Below are 18,609 nucleotides of genomic sequence, written 5' to 3'. Positions count from 1 at the left end.
CTAAAGAAAAACTTTATAAGTGCGAAATTTGTTTTAAAGGGTGTTCTCAACTAGGACATTTGAAAGAACATATGAGATTGCACACTGGAGAAAAGCCATATGAATGTGAAATTTGTTCTAAGCAATTTAGACGAAATGACGATTTGAAAAAACATTTGAGAATACACACTGGCGAAAAACCTTACAAGTGTGGAACTTGTTTTAAACAATTTTCTCATAAAGGTCAATTGAAAACACATTCGAGAGTGCACACTGGGGAAAATCCTTATAAGTGTGAAATTTGTTTAAAGCATTTTAGTCAAAAAAGTACTTTAAACAGACATTTGAGATCGCACACTGAAGATAAACCTTATAAGTGTACAATTTGTTATAAAAAGTTTGGTGAGCCACACATATTGAAACAACATGCAAGTACGCATAGTAAAGAAAAACTTTATAAGTGCGAAATTTGTTTTAAAGGGTGTTCTCAACTAGGACATTTGAAAGAACATATGAGATGGCACACTGGAGAAAAGCCATATCAATGTGAAATTTGTTCTAAGCAATTTAGACGAAATGACGATTTGACAAAACATTTGAGAATACACACTGGCGAAAAACCGTACAAGTGTGAAATTTGTTTGAAGCAATTTACTAATAAAAGTAATTTAAGAACACATTTGAGAGTGCACACTGGGGAAAAACCTTACAAGTGTGAAATTTGTTTTAAACAATTTTCTAATATAAGTCAATTGAAAGCACATTCGAGAGTGCACACTGGGGAAAAACCTTATAAGTGTGAAATTTGTTTAAAGCATTTTAGTAAAAAAAGTATTTTAAACAGACATTTGATATCTCACAGAAGATAAACCTTATAAGTGTACAATTTGTTATAAGGAGTTTGGTGGGGCACACATATTGAAACAACATGCAAGTACGCATACTAAAGAAAAACTTTATAAGTGCGAAATTTGTTTTAAGGAGTGTTCCCAACTAGGACATTTGAAAGAACATATGAGATGGCACACTGGAGAAAAGCCATATCAATGTGAAATTTGTTCTAAGCAATTTAGACGAAATGACGATTTGAAAAAACATTTGAGAATACACACTGGCGAAAAACCGTACAAGTGTGAAATTTGTTTGAAGCAATTTACTAATAAAAGTAATTTAAGAACACATTTGAGAGTGCACACTGGGGAAAAACCTTACAAGTGTGAAATTTGTTTTAAACAATTTTCTAATATAAGTCAATTGAAAGCACATTCGAGAGTGCACACTGGGGAAAAACCTTATAAGTGTGAAATTTGTTTAAAGCATTTTAGTAAAAAAAGTACTTTAAACAGACATTTGATATCTCACAGAAGATAAACCTTATAAGTGTACAATTTGTTATAAGGAGTTTGGTGGGGCACACATATTGAAACAACATGCAAGTACGCATACTAAAGAAAAACTTTATAAGTGCGAAATTTGTTTTAAGGAGTGTTCCCAACTAGGACATTTGAAAGAACATATGAGATTGCACACTGGAGAAAAGCCATATGAATGTGAAATTTGTTCTAAGCAATTTAGACGAAATGACGATTTGAAAAAACATTTGAGAATACACACTGGCGAAAAACCTTACAAGTGTGAAACTTGTTTTAAACAATTTTCTCATAAAAGTCAATTGAAAACACATTCGAGAGTGCACACTGAGGAAAATCCTTATAAGTGTGAAATTTGTTTAAAGCATTTTAGTCAAAAAGTACTTTAAACAGATATTTGAGATCGCACACTGAAGATAAACCTTATAAGTGTACAATTTGTTATAAAAAGTTTGGTGAGCCACACATATTGAAACAACATGCAAGTACGCATAATAAAGAAAAACTTTATAAGTGCGAAATTTGTTTTAAAGGGTGTTCTCAACTAGGACATTTGAAAGAACATATGAGATGGCACACTGGAGAAAAGCCATATCAATGTGAAATTTGTTCTAAGCAATTTAGACGAAATGACGATTTGAAAAAACATTTGAGAATACACACTGGCGAAAAACCGTACAAGTGTGAAATTTGTTTGAAGCAATTTACTAATAAAAGTAATTTAAGAACACATTTGAGAGTGCACACTGGGGAAAAACCTTACAAGTGTGAAATTTGTTTTAAACAATTTTCTAATATAAGTCAATTGAAAGCACATTCGAGAGTGCACACTGGGGAAAAACCTTATAAGTGTGAAATTTGTTTAAAGCATTTTAGTAAAAAAAGTACTTTAAACAGACATTTGATATCTCACAGAAGATAAACCTTATAAGTGTACAATTTGTTATAAGGAGTTTGGTGGGGCACACATATTGAAACAACATGCAAGTACGCATACTAAAGAAAAACTTTATAAGTGCGAAATTTGTTTTAAGGAGTGTTCCCAACTAGGACATTTGAAAGAACATATGAGATGGCACACTGGAGAAAAGCCATATGAGTGTGAAATTTGTTCTAAGCAATTTAGACGAAATATCTATTTGAAAAGACACTTGAGAATACACACTGGCGAAAAACCCTACAAGTGTGAACTTTGTTTGAAGCAATTTACTAATAAAAGTCATTTAATAACACATTTGAGATTGCACACTGGGGAAAAACCTTACAAGTGTGAAATTTGTTTTAAACAATTTTCTCATAAAAGAGTCCATTGAAAACACATTTGAACCTTACACACGGAATCAAAACAAGTGCGTGCTAAAATTATTTTTGGTAATTCAGGGAAGCAACTCATTTGCATTAAAAAATTTAATGATGACGTTTATTAGTGTACATACAATACACTCAATTTTAGGTTAGATATAGGTGATTGAAGGAAGTGATAAAATCGGCGAGATTCAGGTGCATTAGTGTGGGAAGTGGAGATCATCTGGTACTCGACGGTGTGCTGTGTTGTCATTCGTAGGCCGTATATCTAATTTAAAACTAAACATGATGTATGATACTAACTTTATTGTTTTAAATTAAATACATTATTTATTTACTTACACAATTGCTTTACTTAACTCCTAAAGCTTAGTCCATCCCGACACACACGTTGCGAGATTTTGGTCTCAGCGTCGTGTCTCCGTAGATATGTCTCTAGACCAAACTCCGTTGCGAGACCAAAAATCGCATCTCGATTGAAATGGGAGACTTTTCCTATATGAACAAAATCATATAGGAAAAGTCAAACAATAAGGAATGCACGTAAATTTCCCCTTGTTGCCATATTCTTAAGTTGAAAAAATATGTAGGGCATAAACATTTTTTTTGACATGCCATTCCTATTACAGCGAGCATATCATTGGGTAGAATTCTATGAAAATAAATTTATAATATCAACCCCTAATTTACTTCTTATTTTTACCATATAAACATAACCTCAGTTCGATATTATTGGATTTTATGTTCCCCGAAACTCTAAAACCCGACCGAACTAAAAGGTTTATTTGCTTATAATTTAAATGAGACACGCACAAAAGTTAATTTTGTTGATTTGCCCTCGTTGTAGAAGTCTAAAGAAGCCGATTTCTGATGCTTCTCGGTCAAGTTAGTTACCAGCCAGTCGCTTTTAGTACAACTCAGAATATGATCGCGAGTGTCAAACATTCTTACTTAACGGTTCACAATTCTCATTGTTACCACACAGTTATCACGCGAATTATTAATTTATTTCTCCTCTATTATCACGTATACGCTGGACACTCTTTATTATCATGTATACGCTAGACACTGATATTCTCGGTTCACTTTATAATATATATATATATATATATATATATATATATATATATATATATATATATATATATATATATATATATATATATATTGTACTTACAATTCGCAGTACTTAGCAAACAATGTACGTATGTTTTGTATTAAACTCAATAATTGTTATTATTGTACAGTGATTGTAAATAGTAGCCCGATCAAGGAACACAAAACTTTACGAAAACCTCAAAAAAATAAAAGAAGGATGAAAATTTGGGAATAGGTAGTTGAAATTGTCTATTATTATATAAGAAAAAGTTAATAATTCTACATCCTCTCCATTTTACAAAAATGGAGGGGAATACCCTCTTCTCGGTGGTGAAAATATACATTCAAAATAACTCCGGAATTGGATAAAATGACTAATTCTAAGCAACTTTTGTTCTGTAGAGTTTTTTTCACAAGTGAATACTTTTCGAGTGAATATGTTCATTTTTAACAAAAAATCATAGAAAAAAAAATAGAAACAAAAATAAAAAAGAATAAAAAAAAAGAAGTAAAAAAATTTCGCACAAATTAAAATATATATTAAAAAAACAGTAAAATAATTAAAAAAAAACAAAATAAAAAAAAGCTACACAATGTACCAATATATCTATAAAAATAATATTGTAGAATGTACTTATGTTTATAAGAAATTTATGACTATGAATCTGCTATCAATCACAAACAAGTCTGGCTAATTGGCTCTGCCAAAGCCATTTTTCAAAAAAAAAATTATACTTTTGGATGGTTTTTTGCAAATAACTCACAAAGTAAGTTTTTTATCGAAAAAATTATTCTTAGCAAAAATATAGCTTATAAAAAAGTGAACAGAACGGTGTACGCATGAAGTCTGTATACCCAGTAGAAGCGGAGTTGTAGCTAATGAAAAGTAGGTTCTCATTCGCAAAATTCCAAATCGAATATTTAAAAGTGAAATAACCAAAAAAACGGAGCAATTTGGTAAAAAGTAGCGAAAATCACCCTCTAATTAGCATCCCAAATAAAATTAATCATTACCGCCTTACAAGTTACTGTGCTTATGTATTGTTTATATTATATGTAAGCTTCATTGGTTCAAAGTGCTTGTTTCTAAAGAGGCTGTAGTTAAAATGGCTTGAACGAGTCACTAATCAAGAGTGTATGCAAATTTTGAACAGTCATAGTATAACAAATTTTTGTCTACCAGGAAAACAAAAAAATCCAAAATATTCAGACAAGAAAAAAGTACATTTCATTACTCTTTAATATTTTTGGTATTACTAATAATGTTTAAGTTATTTTGAAAAAGAAATGGATATATTTTCAAGAGTAGAAAAAAAAATGTATTTTAAAACCAATTTTTTTCAAACCCGAACAGTTTGAACCAATGAAACTTATAGATCATTATAAAGAATACATAAGCAAAGTACCTTGTGAAGCGGTAACGATTAATTTTATTTAGGATGCTAATTAGGGATGATTTTCGCGATTCTTTTTATCAAAATATAAAAGGGAGCAACAATATTTTGAACGTAACTCACTTACTTTTAATGTTAAAAGTTTTTTTAAAACACAAGAATAAACCTTTTTTTAAACACTTTAAAAAAGTTAAAATGAGTTTTCCCCGGAAAGTGCTCCGTTTTTTGGTTATTTCGCTTTGAAATATTCGATTTGGAATTGGATGAATAAGAACCTACTTTTCATTAGCTACAACTCCGCTTCTACTGGGTATACAGACTTCATGCGTACACCGTTCTGTTCACTTTTTTATAAGTTATATTTTTACTAAGAATATTTTTTTCGATAAAATAATTACTTTTTGAGTTATTTGCGAAAAACCGTTCAAAACATGTTTTTTGTTGGTAAAAATGAACATATTCACTCGCAAATAACTCGAAAAGTATTGACTTAGTGAAAAAACTATATAGAACAAAAGTTGCTTAGAATTAGTCATTTTATCCAATTCCGGAATAATTTTGAATTTATATTTTTCACCCCCGAGAAGGGATATTCCCCTTCATTTTTGTAAAATGGAGGGGAAATTTTATAAAAATGGAGGGGATGTAGTATTGTAAACTTTTTCTTATATAATAATTGACAATTTCAACTATCTATTCCCAAATTTTGACACTTCCTTTATTTTTTTGGTCAGATTGTTTTTTGATCGGGCTATAGTGTTTGTGTTATAAAATAAAATAATTACCTCACCGTTTATTATTCATTTCAACTCCGATTTACACCTTGCTTCGACTCCACAACGATAATCAGTCTTCGTAATTAACCACTACAGAAGCTGGTCTCGTCTTGTGTGAAGAACAAGAGACATTCATATAAATTGGTGAAGCTTTCTATATTCTATACAGTATTCCTTGTTGTTCTGTTCTCTATTTTTGTTGGTAATTTTTCATTATAAATTTTTCTAGTTGGTTTGTATTTTAGGTTGCATCCACGGGAAGAATACTCTGAAAATTACGAAAACATCTCATCCTTCATCTCTTAAAAAAACATGTAGCAGTAGAAACACTGAAGAAACAACATTAAATATAAATACGAAACTTCAGACTGATCAAGGACCCTATATATGTCAAGTTTGTTTTAACCAGTTTACTGCAGCAGGTAGTTTAAACAGACATTTGAGAATACACACTGGGGAAAAACCTTTTAAGTGTGAAACTTGTTTAAAGCATTTTAGTAAAAAAAGTACTTTAAACAGACATTTGAGATCGCACACTGAAGATAAACCTTATATGTGTACAATTTGTTATAAAAAGTTTGGTGAGCCACACATATTGAAACAACATGCAAGTACGCATACTAAAGAAAAACTTTATAAGTGCGAAATTTGTTTTCAAGGGTGTTCTCAACTAGGACATTTGAAAGAACATATGAGATTGCACACTGGAGAAAAGCCATATCAATGTGAAATTTGTTCTAAGCAATTTAGACGAAATGACGATTTGAAAAAACATTTGAGAATACACACTGGCGAAAAACCGTACAAGTGTGAAATTTGTTTGAAGCAATTTACTAATAAAAGTAATTTAAGAACACATTTGAGAGTGCACACTGGGGAAAAACCTTACAAGTGTGAAATTTGTTTTAAACAATTTTCTAATATAAGTCAATTGAAAGCACATTCGAGAGTGCACACTGGGGAAAAACCTTATAAGTGTGAAATTTGTTTAAAGCATTTTAGTGAAAAATTTACTTTAAACATACATTTGAGATCGCACACTGAAGATACACCTTATAAGTGTACAATTTGCTATAAGAAGTTTAGTGGGGCACACCTATTAAAAGAACATGTTAGTACGCATACTAAAGAAAAACTTTATAAGTGCGAAATTTGTTTTAAAGGGTGTTCTCAACTAGGACATTTGAAAGAACATATGAGATTGCACACTGAAGAAAAGCCATATGAGTGTGAAATTTGTTCTAAGCAATTTAGACGAAATATCGATGTGAAAAGACATTTGAAAATACACACTGGCGAAAAACCGTACAAGTGTGAAATTTGTTTGAAGCATTTTACTGAAAAAAGTCATTTAAAATCACATTTGAGAGTGCACACTGGGGAAAAACCTTACAAGTGTGGAACTTGTTTTAAACAATTTTCTCATAAAGGTCAATTGAAAACACATTCGAGAGTGCACACTGGGGAAAATCCTTATAAGTGTGAAATTTGTTTAAAGCATTTTAGTCAAAAAAGTACTTTAAACAGACATTTGAGATCGCACACTGAAGATAAACCTTATAAGTGTACAATTTGTTATAAAAAGTTTGGTGAGCCACACATATTGAAACAACATGCAAGTACGCATAGTAAAGAAAAACTTTATAAGTGCGAAATTTGTTTTAAAGGGTGTTCTCAACTAGGACATTTGAAAGAACATATGAGATGGCACACTGGAGAAAAGCCATATCAATGTGAAATTTGTTCTAAGCAATTTAGACGAAATGACGATTTGACAAAACATTTGAGAATACACACTGGCGAAAAACCGTACAAGTGTGAAATTTGTTTGAAGCAATTTACTAATAAAAGTAATTTAAGAACACATTTGAGAGATCACACTGGGGAAAAACCTTACAAGTGTGAAATTTGTTTTAAACAATTTTCTAATATAAGTCAATTGAAAGCACATTCGAGAGTGCACACTGGGGAAAAACCTTATAAGTGTGAAATTTGTTTAAAGCATTTTAGTAAAAAAAGTATTTTAAACAGACATTTGATATCTCACAGAAGATAAACCTTATAAGTGTACAATTTGTTATAAGGAGTTTGGTGGGGCACACATATTGAGACAACATGCAAGTACGCATACTAAAGAAAAACTTTATAAGTGCGAAATTTGTTTTAAGGAGTGTTCCCAACTAGGACATTTGAAAGAACATATGAGATGGCACACTGGAGAAAAGCCATATCAATGTGAAATTTGTTCTAAGCAATTTAGACGAAATGACGATTTGAAAAAACATTTGAGAATACACACTGGCGAAAAACCGTACAAGTGTGAAATTTGTTTGAAGCAATTTACTAATAAAAGTAATTTAAGAACACATTTGAGAGTGCACACTGGGGAAAAACCTTACAAGTGTGAAATTTGTTTTAAACAATTTTCTAATATAAGTCAATTGAAAGCACATTCGAGAGTGCACACTGGGGAAAAACCTTATAAGTGTGAAATTTGTTTAAAGCATTTTAGTAAAAAAAGTACTTTAAACAGACATTTGATATCTCACAGAAGATAAACCTTATAAGTGTACAATTTGTTATAAGGAGTTTGGTGGGGCACACATATTGAAACAACATGCAAGTACGCATACTAAAGAAAAACTTTATAAGTGCGAAATTTGTTTTAAGGAGTGTTCCCAACTAGGACATTTGAAAGAACATATGAGATTGCACACTGGAGAAAAGCCATATGAATGTGAAATTTGTTCTAAGCAATTTAGACGAAATGACGATTTGAAAAAACATTTGAGAATACACACTGGCGAAAAACCTTACAAGTGTGAAACTTGTTTTAAACAATTTTCTCATAAAAGTCAATTGAAAACACATTCGAGAGTGCACACTGGGGAAAAACCTTACAAGTGTGAAATTTGTTTTAAACAATTTTCTAATATAAGTCAATTGAAAGCACATTCGAGAGTGCACACTGGGGAAAAACCTTATAAGTGTGAAATTTGTTTAAAGCATTTTAGTGAAAAATTTACTTTAAACATACATTTGAGATCGCACACTGAAGATACACCTTATAAGTGTACAATTTGCTATAAGAAGTTTAGTGGGGCACACCTATTAAAAGAACATGTTAGTACGCATACTAAAGAAAAACTTTATAAGTGCGAAATTTGTTTTAAAGGGTGTTCTCAACTAGGACATTTGAAAGAACATATGAGATTGCACACTGAAGAAAAGCCATATGAGTGTGAAATTTGTTCTAAGCAATTTAGACGAAATATCGATGTGAAAAGACATTTGAAAATACACACTGGCGAAAAACCGTACAAGTGTGAAATTTGTTTGAAGCATTTTACTGAAAAAAGTCATTTAAAATCACATTTGAGAGTGCACACTGGGGAAAAACCTTACAAGTGTGGAACTTGTTTTAAACAATTTTCTCATAAAGGTCAATTGAAAACACATTCGAGAGTGCACACTGGGGAAAATCCTTATAAGTGTGAAATTTGTTTAAAGCATTTTAGTCAAAAAAGTACTTTAAACAGACATTTGAGATCGCACACTGAAGATAAACCTTATAAGTGTACAATTTGTTATAAAAAGTTTGGTGAGCCACACATATTGAAACAACATGCAAGTACGCATAGTAAAGAAAAACTTTATAAGTGCGAAATTTGTTTTAAAGGGTGTTCTCAACTAGGACATTTGAAAGAACATATGAGATGGCACACTGGAGAAAAGCCATATCAATGTGAAATTTGTTCTAAGCAATTTAGACGAAATGACGATTTGACAAAACATTTGAGAATACACACTGGCGAAAAACCGTACAAGTGTGAAATTTGTTTGAAGCAATTTACTAATAAAAGTAATTTAAGAACACATTTGAGAGATCACACTGGGGAAAAACCTTACAAGTGTGAAATTTGTTTTAAACAATTTTCTAATATAAGTCAATTGAAAGCACATTCGAGAGTGCACACTGGGGAAAAACCTTATAAGTGTGAAATTTGTTTAAAGCATTTTAGTAAAAAAAGTATTTTAAACAGACATTTGATATCTCACAGAAGATAAACCTTATAAGTGTACAATTTGTTATAAGGAGTTTGGTGGGGCACACATATTGAGACAACATGCAAGTACGCATACTAAAGAAAAACTTTATAAGTGCGAAATTTGTTTTAAGGAGTGTTCCCAACTAGGACATTTGAAAGAACATATGAGATGGCACACTGGAGAAAAGCCATATCAATGTGAAATTTGTTCTAAGCAATTTAGACGAAATGACGATTTGAAAAAACATTTGAGAATACACACTGGCGAAAAACCGTACAAGTGTGAAATTTGTTTGAAGCAATTTACTAATAAAAGTAATTTAAGAACACATTTGAGAGTGCACACTGGGGAAAAACCTTACAAGTGTGAAATTTGTTTTAAACAATTTTCTAATATAAGTCAATTGAAAGCACATTCGAGAGTGCACACTGGGGAAAAACCTTATAAGTGTGAAATTTGTTTAAAGCATTTTAGTAAAAAAAGTACTTTAAACAGACATTTGATATCTCACAGAAGATAAACCTTATAAGTGTACAATTTGTTATAAGGAGTTTGGTGGGGCACACATATTGAAACAACATGCAAGTACGCATACTAAAGAAAAACTTTATAAGTGCGAAATTTGTTTTAAGGAGTGTTCCCAACTAGGACATTTGAAAGAACATATGAGATGGCACACTGGAGAAAAGCCATATGAGTGTGAAATTTGTTCTAAGCAATTTAGACGAAATATCTATTTGAAAAGACACTTGAGAATACACACTGGCGAAAAACCCTACAAGTGTGAACTTTGTTTGAAGCAATTTACTAATAAAAGTCATTTAATAACACATTTGAGATTGCACACTGGGGAAAAACCTTACAAGTGTGAAATTTGTTTTAAACAATTTTCTCATAAAAGAGTCCATTGAAAACACATTTGAACCTTACACACGGAATCAAAACAAGTGCGTGCTAAAATTATTTTTGGTAATTCAGGGAAGCAACTCATTTGCATTAAAAAATTTAATGATGACGTTTATTAGTGTACATACAATACACTCAATTTTAGGTTAGATATAGGTGATTGAAGGAAGTGATAAAATCGGCGAGATTCAGGTGCATTAGTGTGGGAAGTGGAGATCATCTGGTACTCGACGGTGTGCTGTGTTGTCATTCGTAGGCCGTATATCTAATTTAAAACTAAACATGATGTATGATACTAACTTTATTGTTTTAAATTAAATACATTATTTATTTACTTACACAATTGCTTTACTTAACTCCTAAAGCTTAGTCCATCCCGACACACACGTTGCGAGATTTTGGTCTCAGCGTCGTGTCTCCGTAGATATGTCTCTAGACCAAACTCCGTTGCGAGACCAAAAATCGCATCTCGATTGAAATGGGAGACTTTTCCTATATGAACAAAATCATATAGGAAAAGTCAAACAATAAGGAATGCACGTAAATTTCCCCTTGTTGCCATATTCTTAAGTTGAAAAAATATGTAGGGCATAAACATTTTTTTTGACATGCCATTCCTATTACAGCGAGCATATCATTGGGTAGAATTCTATGAAAATAAATTTATAATATCAACCCCTAATTTACTTCTTATTTTTACCATATAAACATAACCTCAGTTCGATATTATTGGATTTTATGTTCCCCGAAACTCTAAAACCCGACCGAACTAAAAGGTTTATTTGCTTATAATTTAAATGAGACACGCACAAAAGTTAATTTTGTTGATTTGCCCTCGTTGTAGAAGTCTAAAGAAGCCGATTTCTGATGCTTCTCGGTCAAGTTAGTTACCAGCCAGTCGCTTTTAGTACAACTCAGAATATGATCGCGAGTGTCAAACATTCTTACTTAACGGTTCACAATTCTCATTGTTACCACACAGTTATCACGCGAATTATTAATTTATTTCTCCTCTATTATCACGTATACGCTGGACACTCTTTATTATCATGTATACGCTAGACACTGATATTCTCGGTTCACTTTATAATATATATATATATATATATATATATATATATATATATATATATATATATATATTGTACTTACAATTCGCAGTACTTAGCAAACAATGTACGTATGTTTTGTATTAAACTCAATAATTGTTATTATTGTACAGTGATTGTAAATAGTAGCCCGATCAAGGAACACAAAACTTTACGAAAACCTCAAAAAAATAAAAGAAGGATGAAAATTTGGGAATAGGTAGTTGAAATTGTCTATTATTATATAAGAAAAAGTTAATAATTCTACATCCTCTCCATTTTACAAAAATGGAGGGGAATACCCTCTTCTCGGTGGTGAAAATATACATTCAAAATAACTCCGGAATTGGATAAAATGACTAATTCTAAGCAACTTTTGTTCTGTAGAGTTTTTTTCACAAGTGAATACTTTTCGAGTGAATATGTTCATTTTTAACAAAAAATCATAGAAAAAAAAATAGAAACAAAAATAAAAAAGAATAAAAAAAAAAGAAGTAAAAAAAAGTGTTTCGCACAAATTAAAATATATATTAAAAAAACAGTAAAATAATTAAAAAAAAAACAAAATAAAAAAAAGCTACACAATGTACCAATATATCTATAAAAATAATATTGTAGAATGTACTTATGTTTATAAGAAATTTATGACTATGAATCTGCAATCAATCACAAACAAGTCTGGCTAATTGGCTCTGCCAAAGCCATTTTTCAAAAAAAAATTATACTTTTGGATGGTTTTTTGCAAATAACTCACAAAGTAAGTTTTTTATCGAAAAAATTATTCTTAGCAAAAATATAGCTTATAAAAAAGTGAACAGAACGGTGTACGCATGAAGTCTGTATACCCAGTAGAAGCGGAGTTGTAGCTAATGAAAAGTAGGTTCTCATTCGCAAAATTCCAAATCGAATATTTAAAAGTGAAATAACCAAAAAAACGGAGCAATTTGGTAAAAAGTAGCGAAAATCACCCTCTAATTAGCATCCCAAATAAAATTAATCATTACCGCCTTACAAGTTACTGTGCTTATGTATTGTTTATATTATATGTAAGCTTCATTGGTTCAAAGTGCTTGTTTCTAAAGAGGCTGTAGTTAAAATGGCTTGAACGAGTCACTAATCAAGAGTGTATGCAAATTTTGAACAGTCATAGTATAACAAATTTTTGTCTACCAGGAAAACAAAAAAATCCAAAATATTCAGACAAGAAAAAAGTACATTTCATTACTCTTTAATATTTTTGGTATTACTAATAATGTTTAAGTTATTTTGAAAAAGAAATGGATATATTTTCAAGAGTAGAAAAAAAAATGTATTTTAAAACCAATTTTTTTCAAACCCGAACAGTTTGAACCAATGAAACTTATAGATCATTATAAAGAATACATAAGCAAAGTACCTTGTGAAGCGGTAACGATTAATTTTATTTAGGATGCTAATTAGGGATGATTTTCGCGATTCCTTTTATCAAAATATAAAAGGGAGCAACAATATTTTGAACGTAACTCACTTACTTTTAATGTTAAAAGTTTTTTTAAAACACAAGAATAAACCTTTTTTTAAACACTTTAAAAAAGTTAAAATGAGTTTTCCCCGGAAAGTGCTCCGTTTTTTGGTTATTTCGCTTTGAAATATTCGATTTGGAATTGGATGAATAAGAACCTACTTTTCATTAGCTACAACTCCGCTTCTACCCACATAACAATGATGTTCGCATCATGTTCTAAGCATATCCTACCAACATTCGTCGAAGTATATCCTTTTTAGTATATGCGTAGTACAAGCATAGCATGTACCATAAAAAACATTCTAAATTTCATGTTCTTTGCATGTGCCTCAAAGAATATTCTTGCACCGAATATACTGAGCACATTCGGGTACGTAGTATCTCGGAATGTTCGTAAAAGTTTATTCTTAGAATATACCTTAATCGAATATTCTTAGTATATGCGTAAGTATATGCAAAAGTATATGCTTAACACATACTTGTATATACTTTTAAAATATCTTAAAAAGAATATACTGTATGTACCTATAGGAAGAAGATTAGCCTATAGATTATCAACTTCGCGTTAAGAATAATTAATCAAATTTATGTATTTTGGTAGGTCTAGTGAACTATCTAATTCATTTTTTTTAAACCGTTTTAATTGTATGGTAAAAAGTTTAAAACTTAATTCTATTGAAGAAAAATGAGAAATTCTCGTTTCGTTTTCAAATATACCATTTTGATTTGAGTTTATACCATAAGTATTTTTACCTATAATTTTCGGGAATCCGGAAACGGCCATTCACTGTCATTCTGACCCTTGCATTGCATTTTATACCTGCACAAGGGAAGGGGGTAGGTAACAAAAGAGCAAAATATGAAAATAGTTTCCAGTACAACAGTTATGCATTTATGTCTACGCTGTTAGGTAGGACGAAGTATTTCTAGCTACAAGAACTAAAACATTTTTGAGACATAAAAAGCAGTTTGAAAATAATAAATTCATATTGGTACTTCAATATTTCCTAAATACCTAGTAAGTAAAAGTATGTATAATGTATATAGATACCTATAAATTTTAGTAATTTACATACATATTATATATATTTGGCTATATATAATTATATAAGTAGCATTTTTATTTTGATGTGCACATAATAACTAAATATATTACTTATATTTTATAGGCTACTTACCCATATAATATTTATTATACATAGGTACCTATACTAACTAAAGTTTATATATTTTATACTTACTTTTTACGTAATATTGTAGAATGTAATAACTACATTCTCATATGCAATTAGAATATGTAAATATAATATATTAGTAGAACCAAAGGAATACTAACACACCCAGTGGGGGTGTTAGTATTTTTTGGTAGAACCTATAGGATGAGATTGGGTGATGTTGAAAACATACTTCTGAGAAATACAGCACATCCTTGGAATATTCTTCCCATATACTAAAAATATGAGTGTGTGCGATAGTACATTCTAAGTATATAAATAGAAGGTATATAGCACTTCCTTGGAATATTCTTCCCATATACTAAAAATATGTGCGATAGTACATTCTAAGTATATAACTAGAAGGTATATAGCACTTCCTTGGAATATTCTTCCCATATACTCAAAATATGTGCGATAGTACATTCTAAGTATATAAATAGAAGGTTTATAGCACCTCCTTAGAATCTCCTAAAAAGTATGTTCTTGGTATATACTGAAAAGAAGTGCGGTAGTACATTCTAAGTATATACATAGAACGTTTAAGTACTGTAATGTAGTATATACTCAGTATATGCTCTGCACATTCGCAATGGTAATTACGCATATTCTAAGTATATACTTTTTCTGAAAAGTATGTTCTATGAATCTACTAAGAACATGAAATTGTTATGTGGGTACTGGGTATACAGACTTCATGCGTACACCGTTCTGTTCACTTTTTTATAAGTTATATTTTTACTAAGAATATTTTTTTCGATAAAATAATTACTTTTTGAGTTATTTGCGAAAAACCGTTCAAAACATGTTTTTTGTTGGTAATAATGAACATATTCACTCGCAAATAACTCGAAAAGTATTGACTTAGTGAAAAAACTATATAGAACAAAAGTTGCTTAGAATTAGTCATTTTATCCAATTCCGGAATAATTTTGAATTTATATTTTTCACCCCCGAGAAGGGATATTCCCCTTCATTTTTGTAAAATGGAGGGGAAATTTTATAAAAATGGAGGGGATGTAGTATTGTAAACTTTTTCTTATATAATAATTGACAATTTCAACTATCTATTCCCAAATTTTGACACTTCCTTTATTTTTTTGGTCAGATTGTTTTTTGATCGGGCTATAGTGTTTGTGTTATAAAATAAAATAATTACCTCACCGTTTATTATTCATTTCAACTCCGATTTACACCTTGCTTCGACTCCACAACGATAATCAGTCTTCGTAATTAACCACTACAGAAGCTGGTCTCGTCTTGTGTGAAGAACAAGAGACATTCATATAAATTGGTGAAGCTTTCTATATTCTATACAGTATTCCTTGTTGTTCTGTTCTCTATTTTTGTTGGTAATTTTTCATTATAAATTTTTCTAGTTGGTTTGTATTTTAGGTTGCATCCACGGGAAGAATACTCTGAAAATTACGAAAACATCTCATCCTTCATCTCTTAAAAAAACATGTAGCAGTAGAAACACTGAAGAAACAACATTAAATATAAATACGAAACTTCAGACTGATCAAGGACCCTATATATGTCAAGTTTGTTTTAACCAGTTTACTGCAGCAGGTAGTTTAAACAGACATTTGAGAATACACACTGGGGAAAAACCTTTTAAGTGTGAAACTTGTTTAAAGCATTTTAGTAAAAAAAGTACTTTAAACAGACATTTGAGATCGCACACTGAAGATAAACCTTATATGTGTACAATTTGTTATAAAAAGTTTGGTGAGCCACACATATTGAAACAACATGCAAGTACGCATACTAAAGAAAAACTTTATAAGTGCGAAATTTGTTTTCAAGGGTGTTCTCAACTAGGACATTTGAAAGAACATATGAGATTGCACACTGGAGAAAAGCCATATCAATGTGAAATTTGTTCTAAGCAATTTAGACGAAATGACGATTTGAAAAAACATTTGAGAATACACACTGGCGAAAAACCGTACAAGTGTGAAATTTGTTTGAAGCAATTTACTAATAAAAGTAATTTAAGAACACATTTGAGAGTGCACACTGGGGAAAAACCTTACAAGTGTGAAATTTGTTTTAAACAATTTTCTAATATAAGTCAATTGAAAGCACATTCGAGAGTGCACACTGGGGAAAAACCTTATAAGTGTGAAATTTGTTTAAAGCATTTTAGTGAAAAATTTACTTTAAACATACATTTGAGATCGCACACTGAAGATACACCTTATAAGTGTACAATTTGCTATAAGAAGTTTAGTGGGGCACACCTATTAAAAGAACATGTTAGTACGCATACTAAAGAAAAACTTTATAAGTGCGAAATTTGTTTTAAAGGGTGTTCTCAACTAGGACATTTGAAAGAACATATGAGATTGCACACTGAAGAAAAGCCATATGAGTGTGAAATTTGTTCTAAGCAATTTAGACGAAATATCGATGTGAAAAGACATTTGAAAATACACACTGGCGAAAAACCGTACAAGTGTGAAATTTGTTTGAAGCATTTTACTGAAAAAAGTCATTTAAAATCACATTTGAGAGTGCACACTGGGGAAAAACCTTACAAGTGTGAAATTTGTTTTAAACAATTTTCTCATAAAAATCGATTGAAAACACATTTGTACCTCACACACTGAATTAAAACTAGTGCTAAAATATTTTTGGTAATTCTGCGAAGTAGCTTATTTGAAGTAAAAAATTTAATGATGATGTTTATTAGTGTTCATACAATACACTCAATTTTCGATTAGATATAGGCGATTGAAGGAAGTGATAAAATCGGCGAGATTCAGATGCATTAGCATGGAAGTGGGGACCATCTCAAGGTTCATAGATAGGAAGTAGTTTGTCTCGTAACTATGTGGGCGGTAGCGAGGGGGAGGGGAATGACTACGTCACTCGTACGACAAAGTCAAGGTTGACACTTGACAGTTTTTGTTTTTGGTTAAAACCTAACCCTATTTTTTATGTTGTGGTTGCGTTTCCGAATATTTCTATATAATTTTTTTTAATATTGTTGAACAAATTCCCTTCGTTGGCTCAGTGTAGTTGGTCTTTAAGTTGTGATGGAAACACCAAATAATAGTAGCAGAGTTTATTGATGAGACTTACACTATGGATGTTGACCCGGGGTACTTTGAGTAAAGACTTAAATGATGATCGTTGAAGACAATCACTCGCGTTAATGAATTAATAATAATTGAATTTCTAGACAAGAGATCTTAGTTTTATATAAGTTTAAATTGGGTCAATGTAAACACGGGCCCCGCGTGATTTTGTGTATCTAATTAAGGTAAATTGTTTATCTTATGTCAGCAACTTTTGGCTGATGTCCAAATTATATTATTGATAATTGACCAAATGTGTATCTCTCTCTCTCCTGTCGTTTCCCCATTACTGAGGATCGTGATTTCTTCCAATATTCCTAACAATGTTTCTCCATTGGTCTCTATCTTCAGCTGCTCTAAGAGCTGCGCAGAATGAGTTTCCAGCTGAATGCTTTATTTGGTCAGACCATCTAGTTGGTGATCGTCCTCTTGATCTTCTCCCCGGAACGTTTCCAGAAACAATTAATCAATTAATCAACCAAATGTGTATGTAATTTAATTAATTACGTGCGTGTGTTTGATAACAAATAAATGCATTCGATCTACTGGGTGATAAAATGATACTGTCCAATTTCGGATATGAATACTGAATATTTGATATTGGACATACTGCGGAATCGGGCAAAAACTGGCCCAAGTGTCAATACTCAAAGTTTACATATAAGTATTACATAAAATAGTCAAATTCAAACATGTTAATAAATAAATAGTTTAAGAATAATCAACAATCTTCCAACCGTACTCTAGCTATCAATGTCCGACTCTATCTCTAGATTAAAATTAGGGCAATTGGATGAAAATGTGGAGAGTGGGATGTCGGCCTTTGAAGTCGACGGTAC

General features: G+C 31.0%; 1 protein-coding gene and 1 long non-coding RNA gene across 19 annotated transcripts in view; one reads left to right on the top strand and one right to left on the bottom strand.

The window, feature by feature from the left end:
• Nucleotides 1-18,609, top strand: part of LOC114333974 (zinc finger protein OZF-like) — a 231,802-nt gene that overhangs the window by 31,090 nt on the left and 182,103 nt on the right. For 2 of the 11 annotated variants that reach the window (XM_050643102.1, XM_050643098.1), the window contains one exon: nt 16,080-17,509. The exons of 2 other annotated variants lie outside the window; for them this stretch is intronic. In XM_050643102.1, the coding sequence (XP_050499059.1) occupies nt 16,080-17,299 (1,220 nt within the window). In that variant the 3' untranslated portion in view covers nt 17,300-17,509. Of the gene's footprint in view, nt 1-2,802; nt 3,001-6,167; nt 8,052-11,023; nt 11,222-16,079; nt 17,510-18,609 lie in introns of those variants that run through there. 7 more of the 11 variants (XM_050643096.1, XM_050643095.1, XM_050643106.1 and 4 more) reach the window with 6 other exon arrangements.
• On the bottom strand, nt 34-16,736 carry LOC126879821 (uncharacterized). Of its 8 annotated transcripts, none has more exons than XR_007696289.1 (7): nt 16,635-16,736; nt 8,233-8,316; nt 6,723-6,806; nt 2,024-2,107; nt 1,103-1,186; nt 601-684; nt 34-180 (listed from the first exon to the last, which is right to left on the bottom strand). It is a non-coding gene; the product is annotated as an uncharacterized LOC126879821 (long non-coding RNA). The 8 variants fall into 8 exon arrangements; XR_007696288.1 differs by lacking the exon at nt 16,635-16,736 and adding an exon at nt 10,245-10,398; XR_007696292.1 differs by lacking the exon at nt 8,233-8,316.

Source organism: Diabrotica virgifera, chromosome 2 (genome assembly GCF_917563875.1).
Source record: "Diabrotica virgifera virgifera chromosome 2, PGI_DIABVI_V3a".
NCBI classification, from domain to species: domain Eukaryota; kingdom Metazoa; phylum Arthropoda; class Insecta; order Coleoptera; family Chrysomelidae; genus Diabrotica; species Diabrotica virgifera.
The sequence above is the reverse complement of the archived record's forward strand: the minus strand, read 5'-3'. Positions and strand labels throughout refer to the sequence as shown.